The following is a 12,734-nucleotide window of genomic DNA, read 5'->3' as shown; positions in this document are numbered from 1 at the left end:
TGTTCTCTTGCTGAGACAAACACCCTGACTTGAAGGCTGGGGACCTGGTGCCCTCAAGGTTGCAGGACTTCACTTCCCAACATCCATGTCCATTGGGCTAGCTGAAGCTAATGGGAAATGCAGACCAACCACAGCTAGAAAGCAACACATCAGCTTCTCTGTTCCTCACATGGCAGGACCAGATGCCCCTGAGGTTTCAGTGCCCTGAAGAATCCTTGGGTCTGTAGTTTGTTAAGGGTGCTGGGAACTGTAGCTCTGTGATGGGTAATCTACAGCTCCTAGGATTTTTCTGGGGGGAGGGGGGAGAACCATGTGCGTAAAATGTGCTTTAAATACACAGTGTGGATCCAACCTTAAGATTTTTCTGTATTTTCTGCAGATTTTGCGTTTTCATGTAACCAGCTTACTATTATTTCCACGAGTCTGTAGCCTGAGATATGGAAGTAAGTAAAAGAAAATTAAAAAAAAATAAAAATCGTATGCTTTATAGGAGAGACAGCAAGAAAACAAAGGAGGGTCTAAAGTGTTTCTGATGTTTTATTACAGGGGAGCTACACCACCATCACGGCATGATTTTTGACTGGTCCAGACATACCTCTTTGCCCAAAGCTTTGGTTGTGTGGAGCTGTCCTCTCCTGCTTTGCCCTCAGATAACCATCTATTCAAAGTGGTTAGCATTACAGCACGCTAATAAATTCCTATATTTGGGGATGCTGAGCCCCACCTTTTCTCTGGAGCTGACCATGGAATCAAGAGCCCTGGCTCCAGCTGAGAGGGCGACAAATGGAAGTGAGCCGCTCCAAAATCTTGTATTCACTCCTGGGAAAAATTCTTAGGAGAAACTTGCCATGTAGGATTACTTAGGAAACACTGGGACTTCTGAGTAAACCTGCAGAGAATAATGCTGTTAATGTGAACACAAAAATAAATGTGGTTGTAATATATTTGTGTTTGTGTGTTTTATGATGGTAGAAAAAGTTGAAATTTTGTAATGTTGTTAAGATTGCTTTGACGGGAGCCAGCTCGTCAATGGGCGAAATGACCAGTCTCACAACAGTGTGGGTTGAAAGGGTCTGATGATTTTTGGGGCTGCAAGAGCCTTATTTATACAAAAGCATACAGGAACATTTCATCATATTTGGACTACATTTCATCAGCCATAGGATATGGAAGTACCATATATGGGTAGCGTGTAGTCATGCCATGTCTACGTAAGTAAATGGGCCTGTGTGTTTGTGATTCTCACTGCACCCAGTTAGGTGTGGTATACGTTGGTGCATGGTCTTTCTGATAAGGGCAGTTTGTGGTTTTTCATGTACGCCTAAACGGCCAGTTTCCCTACATTGCTTCAGGCTTCTATGTATATTTTAAAAATATCTACCTTTTTGTGGGGGAGTGGTATGTACACATTCTATTACCTCAGGTTGTGTTCTCCCTTGGTAACATTACCTAGATATGAGGAACACCTGAGCAGATCCAGTTCTCAGATTTAGCAACCGCCTTTCTGCCCCATCTCCAAATTCAGGAACTACATGTTCAGCAGCAAAAGCGGGGCTGCCAACCCCATGTCTAAGTCTCCCCGGGGAGGATAGGATGCATACATACATAACACTCCCCACCTGCCTCTTTTCCTCCACAGCAGTGTTCAATCAGGTGTGAGGAACCTTTGGCCTTCCAGGTGTTGCTGAACTACAACTCCCATCAGCCCCGGCAAGTGCATCCAATGGCCAAGGACAATGGCAGCTGTAGCGCAGCAACATCTGGAGGGCGAAAGGTTCCCCACACCTGCTCAAACACCACCTCACCCAGGTTACTTTCCCCCAGGTACGTGTTCCTAGGTGGGCTTGCAGGTAAAGTGGGGGAAAACAGGAAATGGTCCCTTAGAAAAGTGGTTGTGGTGAAAGGAAAAGGGATTTAGCACCCCTGCTTTTTAACCGCTACTTCTCCCGTACAAATAGCTCTCTCCCCACTGCTTCATTACACATTGGCAAATAATGGAGCTGGGAATCCTTTTAAAAAATGTTCTTACTGTTTATTTTTAAAAATACTTATAAACTGTCATTCCCCAAAGTTTACAGCAGGTTACGACCATAAAAACGACAGCAATAAAAACAAAAACAGGGCAAGAGTAGTGGCTTGCATAAAATTCATAGCTTTGCCAACTGAGACACAAAAAGTCGATTCACAAAACTGTTTGTTGTGATGACCACAGACATGGAGTGCCACTTCTCCCTATCGGCTGTGTTATGAGGTAATTTTACCTCAGGACCTGATCAGAAACAACACACGGTGTAGTGGCAAAAGTCACTTCACAGCAAGGCTTCGGAAGACAGTTTACCAGAGCTTTCTGTGGTATATCCCCAGCTTCTCGGAACAAAGATTGCTTTGAATCGAACTGAAGTGTGCATTTCGAAACTTTTGTGTTTTTCTTTTATCCAAGTTGAGGAGTTAGGAATTGCTCATGAAGTAGCTTGCCAGAGCTTCCCTCACCAGGCTCCCATCCCGTGCATCCTCTGGGGATGTCGGGAGCCTCAAGTGTCCCTCAGGGGCCTGGTCCCACACGCCATCTTGGGCCCAAGGCCCATCCACCAAAGCATGTCCACGATTCTCGCAAATATTGTGGAGCACGACGGACCCCACCACCACGGGGATAATGTTCTCCTCAGCCACCTCCAAGCGGGTAGCCAGGCACCTCCACCGTCCCTTCAGCCGCCCAAAGGCCTCTTCGGCCACCTTCTTGCAGTCACTTAGGCGGGAGTTGAAATGTTCTTGGCGGGGGCTGAGGTTACCAGTGAAGGGCTTCATGAGCCACTTCTTCAAGGGATAGGACGCGTCGCCCAAGATGAGCGGGGGGATCTCCACGTTGCCAATGGTCATGGAATGAGTCCCAGGTACGAACGACCCTTGGTCCATCGCTTCACACAGGGCTAGGTTTCGGAAGAAGGAGGCGTCCTTATCTTTACCGCACCAGCTGAGTTCGATGTCAATGAAACGGCCCTTGTGGTCCACCGTGCCTTGCATTGACATAGGGAAGAACCCCTTTTGGCTGATGTTGGTCCCCTTTCGGACAGTACAGATGATGGGGATGTGGGTCCTGTCCATGACCCCCACGCAGCTGGGAAACCCCATTTCCGCAAATCCTGCCATGACCTTTCAAAACAAAAAGATTGAAGAATTAGAAAGCTGATCATCCCATCATCATCCAGGCCAGGCTTCCTGAACCAGGTGCTAGCCAGGTGTTTTGTACTACAGCTCCCATCACGGAGTCTTAAACGTCTAGTGGGCATCTGGTTGCTTTGGGAGTCATCTGAATGAAAACCGGCAATCAGTCTCAGAAAAAGAATAGTAGATAAAAGGTACCCTCTTTCCTTTGACATTTTCAGCACAGTTTTGAGCTGGTTCTATACAGCTCAGTGGTGGTCCTGTGGGGTGGTAAAAGCTTTCTGGGAAATGATATATAATGAGTTAAAAAAAATGTTTAAGAAAACTTTTGTTAATAAACCAGAGGCTTTTCTCTTATGTATAATGGGTGAGGAACTACCAAAATAAAATAAATATTTATGTATGCAACAATGGCAGCAAGAATGCTTCTAGCCCAGAGATGGAAAGAAAGAGAAGCACCGACCAGAGAAGAGTGGCAGACCAATCTGATGGAATATGCATTAATGGCAAGACTGGTGGGAAAGACCAGGAAGACCAAGTATTCTTAATAGATTGGAATAACTTTTTAATAGACTTGAAAGACAACTGTAGACAGTTGAAATCATTGGCAGGAATACAATGACACTTGTAAAGTGAAATGAACTTTGGTTACTGTGATTATATAATAGATGGATAACAGTAAAAGATGCAGGAAAAAAGAAAAAGTAAAAATCTTTAGAATGGAACCCATGGAGGGAGGGAAGGAGGTCTGAAGGTTTGAAAGATGTAAAACTATGTAAAACTAATAAAAATCTTCATAAAATAGAAAAGGAATAGTAGAAAGAAAGAAAGAAAGAAAGAAAGAAAATGTCAACAAAACAATAAATAAACAAACAAATAAATAAATAAAGTGGTGCCCCACTAGACGAAAATAATTTGTTCTGCGAGTATTTTCGTCTAGCGGGTTTTTCGTCTAGCGAAGCGGCAGTGCAAACCGCGGTTTTCGCTAGACGGGAAAATTTTTTTTTCCCTGTCTTGCGAGGCAGCCCCATAGACAAATTCGTCTTGCGGGGCAGCCTTCCGCTAGACGAATGCCTTCGTTTAGCGAGTTTTTCGGCCAGCGAGACATTCGTCTAGCAGGGCACCACTGTAAATAGAACAAGAAGAACATGCATTTAAAGAAGACTGGGAAGCGTTTATTGAATATATGTGAAATAATTGTGTACAGCTGAAAAAGCTGGCAGCATTAAGATAAATTGAACAGTGTAAATAAGTTCTGATAGGTGCAATAATGGAATACTGAATGGTATAGTTCTTGTAAAACATGCAGGGATTTATGATATGTAAAGTGAACCATGGAAAGAGAAGAAATGAAGTCGTTGATTATCTTAAGGGTGTAACATGAGTATTTTAAATTGTAAAACAGAAAATTTAATTTAAAAATTTGCACACACACACCAACAAACAAACAAACAAAAGTAGTAGTAGCAGTAGTAGTAACAAAGGGGAAAAAATGCAAGTACATAAAAAAAAAAAATACCATCACCTCTTTGGGGTCCTCGAGGGCCACCACCTTCCTGAAGAGCAGCTTCTCGATGGCCAGGCACACCTCGATGAAGACCTCCCCGACGGTGGAGCGCCCCACCCCGAAGTGGCCGGCCACGGATCGGTAACACTCGGTGGTGGCCAGCTTCCAGAGGGCGATGCCCACGCGCTTCTCCACGCTCAGCGGCGCCCGCATGGTGGTGGTCTGGCGCTGCAGCTCCGGCCGCAGCTCCTCGCACAGCGCCAGGAAGGTGTCCTTGGTCATGCGGAAGCCCTGCAGCCACTGGCTGGGCTGCCACGTCTCCAGCACCACGCGCTCCCACCAGTCCTGGCTGACCTGGCGCGACCAGAAGCGGTGCGGCCCGGCGTGGAGCTCCTCGGCCACCAGGCGCGCCTCGCTGTCCGGACACGCGTCGGGCAGCAGCTGGTGCAGCAGCGAGACGTGGTTGGCCATCACGCGGCGCATCGTCCGCCGAGCGCGGGCAGCCACGCCGCCCCGGTGCAGGTGGAGGCGCACCAGGTTGTGCGTGGCCAGGATCACCAGCACGATGGCCTCGAGGTTCTCCATTCGCACGGGAAAGAAGCGCCAGCTGCGCGATCGTTTATTTGGATGGTGATGACAGAATCAAGGGCAGCTGCGCTAGGTCAGTAGAGCAGGAAGGAGCTCTTGATCTCAGGGTTGTGGGTTCAAGCCCCACGGTGGGCAAAAGATGCCTGCATTGCCAGGGGTTGGAATGGATGACCCTAGGGGGGTCCCTTCCAAGATTACAATTCTATGATTCCCCTTCCAGTCTTTTGGGACGACTTGCCCCCGCTTCTCCAAGACCGCTCAAAACGGCCCAAAGCGCTTCAAAGCAAGCATCGCGGGCAGAAAGCCTGCAGAAATGTTGATATAAGAAGCAACAGCAGCAGCGGGTTGTTTTGCACCCTGCTTTGACTGCCGGAATGGCTGAAAGCGGCCTACGAGTACATTTAAAAACATGATTAAAAGAGAGAGAGAGAGAGAACTCGAGGGAGGAGAAGAAGAAGAGGAGGAGGAGTAGGAGGAAAAAGAAAAGGGTCGTAAAATGCCGTGGCGAAGTCAATCCATGCCGAATTCTGGAATTTTTTGGAATTTTGCAATTCGCAAAGTCAAACTTCCAAGGCGGAAACGCAGCAACGGAAAGGCCGGATGCTTCGGCGGCAGCGCGATGTCAGCCCTCGCAGTAGATCGTGGAAACCAACGTTGCAAACCGATTTTTCCCCAAGGGGAAAAAAGAATAAAAATAAAGCGGGGTGCAATCCAAGCTTTTCTTTAAAATCAGAAGATCGAGGCGCTGCAACGAAGCTCGTCCTCTTTGCCCCCCCCCCCGCTTCCCGCGAGCCTGCCTCCCGCTTCTCTCTCTCTGGGCGTGTGCTGCCCCTTCTCCTCCTCCGGTTGCCAATGTCTAGCAAAAGGCTATCGAGAGCCTAAAGGGTTAAAGCGACAGAGCTCTCCCCTCCGACTAGGCGGTGCCCACGATTCAAGGGGAAAGCGCGTCTCCATGGCAGGTGCCTGTGCGCGTGCGTGTGTGTATTAGGTTGTCATTCGGCTAGGTTCCACTAGGGGCGCATCTTCTACAAAGAGTCCCTGTGGGCTGTGAAGGCGGATATCCCAGAAAGTGGGTGAGGAGTCACATCAACCCCAGGAGGGATTGAAGATGGTGGAAGAGCCCCCACCTCAAAGAACAGTATTGGCTTATTTTATTGAGTTTAGATCCCACCATCCTTCCATTTTAGGGACACACACAAAAACACACACACACAAACGTAAAGGTTAAAACCACCGAGTTCCTTTCCGATTCCTGGAGAGACCACGATACAAAGCCGCGGCAATGTAGTTTAAGACACCAAGGGCTACAGTTTTCATGTTTTCAAGTGGCAATTCCGATTGCATAGGAACCCGTGCGAAGAACGTGCCGCTGCGGCGCTTTGGCTTTGCAACAATCTCTTTCTCTAAACACACGCAAGATAAAATTAAGTTTCTAGCAATTGTGGAACCTGAGATACGAGGCAAAACTGTTCCCATTTTGTGGGGTGATAAATTGGCCGGCTTTCGACTTTCAGTACTGCCTCCGCCCTCCAAAATCCCTGCAGATGCCCATTAAGCACTCATTGCTTCTCACACACACCCCGGCAGATATTTTTACAGTAAGGAATGTTTGAGTGCAAAACATACTGGGATGTGTGGGGATAACGCGTTGACCCGACGGCGAATGACAGGCAGAAATTCAACCGGTGCCACCCCTTTTAGCTACCCTCAAATGGAGGGCTCTGCATGGGAACCTGAAATGAAGGTTAGGTGGAACTCTTGGGGTTTTTCCCCAGTGCATTTTTTTTTGGCAGTGAATAGATTACAGTATCTGAGAATTGACTTCTTGCCCAATCACCCACATCACTCACCCCCCACTTGACCCCCGCCCCCGCTTCACCTCTGGTGGCAAACTGCCTTTTGAATTACTTCTTTTTTAAAAGCTTGGAGGAAGACACAGGGGAGCTGCAAGGAGCAGATTTCTTCAGCCAGGAGGATAAATGCAGCTGTCAAGCCTGCAGGGAAAGGTGAATTTAAAAGGGGACGTTGTTGTTAAGAAGGAGCGAGGCAGTGGCAGCAAGATCAGGGAGGGAGTAAAACTGCAGGAGGGGCAGGGTGGACTGAAGCAGGGCTGAGGATATTGTCTACTCTCCAGTGGGTCTCCAGAGGTTCAGACAGCAACTTTCCCTGCCCTGCCTGGAGACTCCCAGGATTGAACCTGGGATTGCATGAAAAGCAGGTGCTCTACCGTTGAGCTGCAGCCTGCTTCTTAGATACGTTGGTCCATCTACCTTTGTGTTGTCCACACTGACTGGCAGCAGCTCTCCAGGTTCTCAAGCAGCCCTACCTGGGGATGTCAGAGGTTGTAGTTGGGACCTTATGCATGTAAGCTGATCCCCACACCACCGAGCTGAAGAACACAGGGCTCTGCCTTTTATAGAGTCAGAAAATTACCCCTTCTATCTCAGTATTGTCCACACTGACTGGCAGCAGCTCTCCAGAGTTTCAGACAAGAGATCTCTCCCAGCAGTACCTAGGGATGGGACCTGGGACCTTCTGCATGTACCATTGAGCTGCACTTCCCAGTTTATCCTCTCTTCCAAATCTTAAAACAAATCTTAAAGCAAACGTGCCCAAAGGGGTGATTACTTGGGGAGGTTGCTATAGAGCAGAGGTGGATTAGCTTGAGTCTTATGAGACCTACTTTGTTTTCCCCCCACTAGATTCCCCAAGACCCGCTCACTGGAGCCAAGTGTAAAAAATACCTACCGGTATGCTTCAAATCAAAGAATTCTGAGCCTATCCATAACCACACAAACAGACTCACTGCTGGTGATTCCCTGGAATTTGGAATTCTAGAAACCAGGAATGTCTGGACTCTGTGGCTGCATTAAAATTGATTGTTATGAGTGAGGTGGAAAGCTCATTTCTGAACATTATTATCATTAACAATTAGTCGCTGTTCTCAGAAAGGTGAATGCAAGGCAACTTCAAAAACCATATTCTCTTGTGCATCTATTTCTCTCTTCCTCCCACCTCCCTCAAAACACCTGTCTGCAACACCTTCGGTCTTCTATGCTTTCCTGGAGGACTCATTTACAGAGAGATTCATGGACCTTGAGGAGTGACTTTAGATGAAGAAAGCTCTTCAGAGGCTGGATGTTCTTCCTGACATTTGAACAGTTCAATGGAGACCTTGAGAGTGGAGTTGAACATGTCTGTGGATGAAGGGGCAGCAAAGACTCCAGGATTGCAGAAGGGAGAGCAAAACACTCCCACCATCAAATTGTGGACAGATCTGGGGGAAACAAAAGCCCCACAGCTTGTATACATCAAGGGGATTGGAGAATCACAAGCTACGGTCTATCCACGGCAGCTGAAACGTGAACCAGAAGAGGAGCTTCAGGAACGCTGGGAAGCCCAGTGGCAGGAGTTCCTCAAGACGTTGCAGGCCCCTCACTCAGAATGGGGGAATCCTCAGGTATCAGAGGGGCCCTCACCATGGGAGGATGCTAAGGCCTTCCTGGCCTCCTTTGAGCAAGTAGCCTCAGCCTGCCGGTGGCCTCTGGACAAGTGGGTGACCCTCCTCCTACCGGCCCTCAGCGGAGAGGCCCAGCAGGCCTTCAACGGCCTCAGTGCCCGGGACAGGGGAGACTACGGGAAGGTGAAGGCAGCCATCTTGCAAGGGGAGGCCACTTTGAGGGAGAAGCAGCGCCAGCACTTCAGGCAGTTCTGCTACCAGGAAGTGGAGGGGCCCAGAGGCGTTTACGGCCGGCTGAGGGAACTTTGCCGCCAATGGCTGAGAGCGGAGAGACACACCAAGGAGGAGATCTTGGAGCTGCTGATCCTGGAGCAGTTCCTGACCATCCTGCCCCAGGAAATGCAGAGCTGGGTGAGGGAACAGGGCCCAGAGACCTGCGCCCAGGCGGTGGTTCTGGCAGAGAATTTCCTGCTACAGCAGAACACGGTGAAACAGGACGGAGAGGTGAGGGGAGTTCAATGAGGGTCATACTGTTGGTCCTGGAATGTGGATTCAGGAGAGTTCTGATGCTTTAATATTTTTATTTTTTGACAGACAACAATTCTGTGGTCCCCTGTTGTCTGAAGTGTGTCACTGTCCCAGAAAAAGAGACCCATCCTCTCTGATTTTAATGGCTTAGCAAGAGAGGGCAGAAGAGAGATTATTGTGACAAGAGGTAAAAGCAGCACCAGCTTCTTCTGCTTTGTGCCACACTGTCCCACCTAGGAGAGGAATGAATCCCAGGCCAGCCCACCTGGCTGGCTGTGCCCCTGCAGGTGTCTCCATATCTCTTGCCTGGGGTCCAGAAATCTAGAGCTGAGGAAGAGATGGGAAGTACTAGCATGTCTGGGAGCATCTTCCCCAGTCCTGAATGGTTTTTCTCATTGCTGTTTCAGGGGCTGTGGCCCTTGGGTGCGGGACTGGCTGTGAATCCCTCCGAGGCAGGATTGGGTCCACCACCAAAGGCGTGGGAAAGGCAGCCTTCCAAGGAGCTCAAGCAGGAGCAAGATGAAGAGGCAAGCTTGTTTGGTAAGGATTCGTTGTAATCTAATTGCTAGATGTTAACACGCTGGGGGGTGAAGACTCTTTCCTATTTCTGTAGCAGAGTCCCTGTCTCCAGCATCCTAGAGCCAGTGTGGTGTAATGGTTAAGAGTTGTAGACTTGTAATCTGGGGAACCGGGTTCGCGTCTCTGCAGCTGCTGGGTGACTTTGGGCTAGTCACACTTCTCTGAAGTCTCTCAGCCCCACTCACCTCACAGAGTGTTTGTTGTGGGGGAGGAAGGGAAAGGAGAATGTGAGCCGCTTTGAGACTCCTTCGGGTAGTGAAGAGCGGGATATCAAATCCAAACTCTTCTTCTTCTTCTTCTTCTTCTTCTTCTTCTTCTTCTTCTACCTGATGAGCATAAAAAGGGAGCTTTTTAATGACTGATCAGAATTTGATGGCTTTGTTAATCTGGGCCATGACTCAGTGGCAGAACTTCTGCTTTACATGCAGAAGTTCCCAGGTTCAGTTCCCAGCATCGCCAGGTACCACAAGTTTTATTACTTCGATTTATATACTCCCTGTTATCAAAAGATCCTAGGGCGGTGTACAACATTAAGAACACATTTTACAGAGCATTATAAAAACGCAATAAAAATGATAACAACAGACATCATAATACTAAAATAAACATAATAGCAGTTCACCCTCCCCCTGGTTTAACAGGCTACAGATTATTTAAAGGCCAGATGCCTGGGTAAAGATGAATGGTTTTTCCTGGTGCCTGAAGACAAATAATGATGTTGCCAGGTGAGCCTCTCTGGAGAGAGCATTCCACAGTCAGGGAGCCATTATTAAAATGCAATAAACAATTACTTATACAAGACATGTGACTCTGTTTATTCCTGCAGGTGACGGGCAGGTACATGAGAACCAACTTGATAATCTTCAGCAGGGTGATTCTGAGGTACCAGCAGGTGCATCACTGCAAGGAGACGGCATCTTCCGTTATTGCAAAGAGGGAAGAAGCCTTGGGAGTCAGGAGGGACTGGAGAACATGTGGAGAACCAAACCTGAGAAGCGCTCAGATGAAGCCGTTCCTGTCCATGAAGGTAACTTAGATCAGGAGGAAACCGGAGCCCACCCCAAAATCCACCGCTGTCACTGTGGGAAAAGTTTCCGTTGGAGCTCGAATTTCAGGGTCCATGAGAGAATCCACACCGGAGAGAAGCCGTATAAGTGTGCCGAATGCGGGATGAGTTTCCGTAAATCTGCGCAGCTCAAGGCCCACGAGGGAATCCACACTGGGGAGGTTCCCTTCCGGTGTTCCATGTGCCAGAAGTGTTTTACAAGTGGCTCAAACCTCGTTGCCCATGAGAGGATTCACACTGGAGAGAAACCGTACAGGTGTACGCACTGCGGGAAAAGTTTCCGCCAGAAGGGCACCCTCACGACACACGAGAAAATCCACATTGGAGAGAAACCTTTCAAATGCTCGATGTGCGGGAAGAATTTCCGTCAGAAGGGCACGTTGACGACGCACGAAAAGATCCACCTGGGACAGAAGCCATATAAGTGCTCCGCGTGTGGGAAGAATTTCCGGACCTCTGCGGACCTGAGGGTCCATGAAAGGATTCACACTGGAGTGAAACCATATCAGTGTGCCGTGTGCCAGAAGAGTTTCACCGATGGCTCAAATCTCATTACCCACGAACGAATCCACACGGGAGTGAAACCATATCGGTGTGGGCGCTGTGGGAAGAGCTTTTGTCAGAAGTCGGGCCTTATGACACATGAACGAGTTCACACTGGGGTCCACCCTTATAAGCGCCCAGCTTGTAGGAAGGGTTTGTCTGGTGGCGCAAGTGGAAGTGTGCGCCAGGAAACGAACCCCGGAGACAACTTGCATATGAGTGCTGATTGTGGGGAGGGCTTCAGTGACCTAGGGCATGTGAGAAGAGAAGAGCCAAATATAAGAGAACAGCCGTGTGGGCTATTGGAAAAGAGTTCGGATGGAGCATCAACCTTCTGACTCTAGAGAGAATCCACAACGCGGTGAAGCCATATGTGTTGAGACAGGGGTGGGGAACCTGTGGCCATGCAGATACTGCTGAACTACAAATCCCATCATCCACACCAACTGGGTCTGATGGGAGTCCTGCAACATCCAAAGGACCACAGGTTCCTCACTACTATGTTAAGGCTTTGTTAAAGGGTTAGGCCAGCTTTCCCAACCCAGCACCCTGTAGATGTTGTCGGATTAAACTCCATTCAGCCCCAGCAACCATGGGCAAGAGTTGGGGATGATGGGAGTTGTGATCCAATAACTTCTAGAGGGCACCAGGCTGTGGAAGCCTAGCCAGTAAGGCAGAGTTGGGAAACCTGTGGCCATTTAGATGGTGCTAGACTACAGATTTCCCTTGGCCCCAGCCAATAGTCAGAGGTCGCCTGGAGAGCCCATAGGTTAACGCCTTCTTGCCACAAGTATTTGGAGCTTGGCTATGAGATAGGTTGCATCAGCGCTCTGACTTTGGAAAAAGCTCCTAATGGACAGCCGATGCTGAGGAAGCCTGAAGATGAGTATCTGATCTTCATAAAACGCACAGCGAATCCTCAAAGTTTTGGAGCCCTTAAACCCACACAGTGTGGGTCTACTTTAGTCAGACTACAGAGTTTGCTGAATGTTTACACAAGAGAGGAACTTTTATATTAAAGAAAGTGACTAAAGTTCAATGAGAGGCTTGCATGCTAGTGATAGCACAATGTACTTTTGGTAGGACTGGGAAGAAGTGTTGACTAACATTTTCAAGTTTCCAATTCATGTATTATTGTCTTAATAGGGAATTATGTGCAATGAACTTCCTTCTGCCTGTCTTGGCTTTGGGGACGGGGAGGATCCCTTCCACCAGGAGCTTGTGCAGGTGGTAGGAGCCAGAGAGCACTTACTTCCACCCAGCAACAGACTGGACCTGAATTGGGAATGGTACCGATGGAG

At 48.5% G+C, this 12,734-nt stretch overlaps 2 protein-coding genes and 1 long non-coding RNA gene across 3 annotated transcripts; 2 read left to right on the top strand and 1 right to left on the bottom strand.

Annotated features, from left to right (window-relative positions):
* Positions 1 to 2,440: 2,440 nt before the first annotated feature.
* On the bottom strand, positions 2,441 to 5,323 carry LOC117042748 (protein ALP1-like). The gene is made up of 2 exons (XM_033142384.1): positions 4,688 to 5,323; positions 2,441 to 3,150 (listed from the first exon to the last, which is right to left on the bottom strand). The coding sequence occupies exons 1-2, from the start codon at positions 5,252 to 5,254 to the stop codon at positions 2,449 to 2,451; spliced, it is 1,269 nt and encodes a 422-aa protein (XP_032998275.1). The 5' UTR covers positions 5,255 to 5,323; the 3' UTR covers positions 2,441 to 2,448.
* A 1,818-nt stretch (positions 5,324 to 7,141) lies between these two features.
* On the top strand, positions 7,142 to 7,992 carry LOC117042860. Its single transcript, XR_004426089.1, has 2 exons — positions 7,142 to 7,263; positions 7,960 to 7,992. It is a non-coding gene; the product is annotated as an uncharacterized LOC117042860 (long non-coding RNA).
* A 29-nt stretch (positions 7,993 to 8,021) lies between these two features.
* LOC117042671 (zinc finger and SCAN domain-containing protein 31-like) lies at positions 8,022 to 11,809 on the top strand. Its single transcript, XM_033142263.1, has 3 exons — positions 8,022 to 9,221; positions 9,653 to 9,785; positions 10,651 to 11,809. Exons 1-3 carry the CDS (start codon positions 8,424 to 8,426, stop codon positions 11,769 to 11,771), a joined length of 2,052 nt encoding a protein of 683 aa, XP_032998154.1. The 5' UTR covers positions 8,022 to 8,423; the 3' UTR covers positions 11,772 to 11,809.
* The last annotated feature ends 925 nt before the right edge of the window (positions 11,810 to 12,734 follow it).

The sequence above is a fragment of the Lacerta agilis genome, chromosome 2 (genome assembly GCF_009819535.1).
Source record: "Lacerta agilis isolate rLacAgi1 chromosome 2, rLacAgi1.pri, whole genome shotgun sequence".
Lineage (NCBI taxonomy): Eukaryota > Metazoa > Chordata > Lepidosauria > Squamata > Lacertidae > Lacerta > Lacerta agilis.
Note: the sequence above shows the minus strand (reverse complement) of the source record. Positions and strands in the feature narration are given on the sequence as shown.

What these genes read in the sequence shown, in the direction of transcription:
- LOC117042748 (XM_033142384.1), bottom strand. Translation starts at nt 5,254, where the DNA reads ATGGAGAACCTCGAGGCCATCGTGCTGGTGATCCTGGCCACGCACAAC. An exon ending in CCCTCGAGGACCCCAAAGAG is followed by an intron (nt 3,151 to 4,687) that starts GTGATGGTATTT and finishes TTGTTTTGAAAG; the next exon opens with GTCATGGCAGGATTTGCGGA.
- LOC117042671 (XM_033142263.1), top strand. Translation starts at nt 8,424, where the DNA reads ATGGAGACCTTGAGAGTGGAGTTGAACATGTCTGTGGATGAAGGGGCA. An exon ending in CGGTGAAACAGGACGGAGAG is followed by an intron (nt 9,222 to 9,652) that starts GTGAGGGGAGTT and finishes TTGCTGTTTCAG; the next exon opens with GGGCTGTGGCCCTTGGGTGC. An exon ending in TGAAGAGGCAAGCTTGTTTG is followed by an intron (nt 9,786 to 10,650) that starts GTAAGGATTCGT and finishes TTATTCCTGCAG; the next exon opens with GTGACGGGCAGGTACATGAG.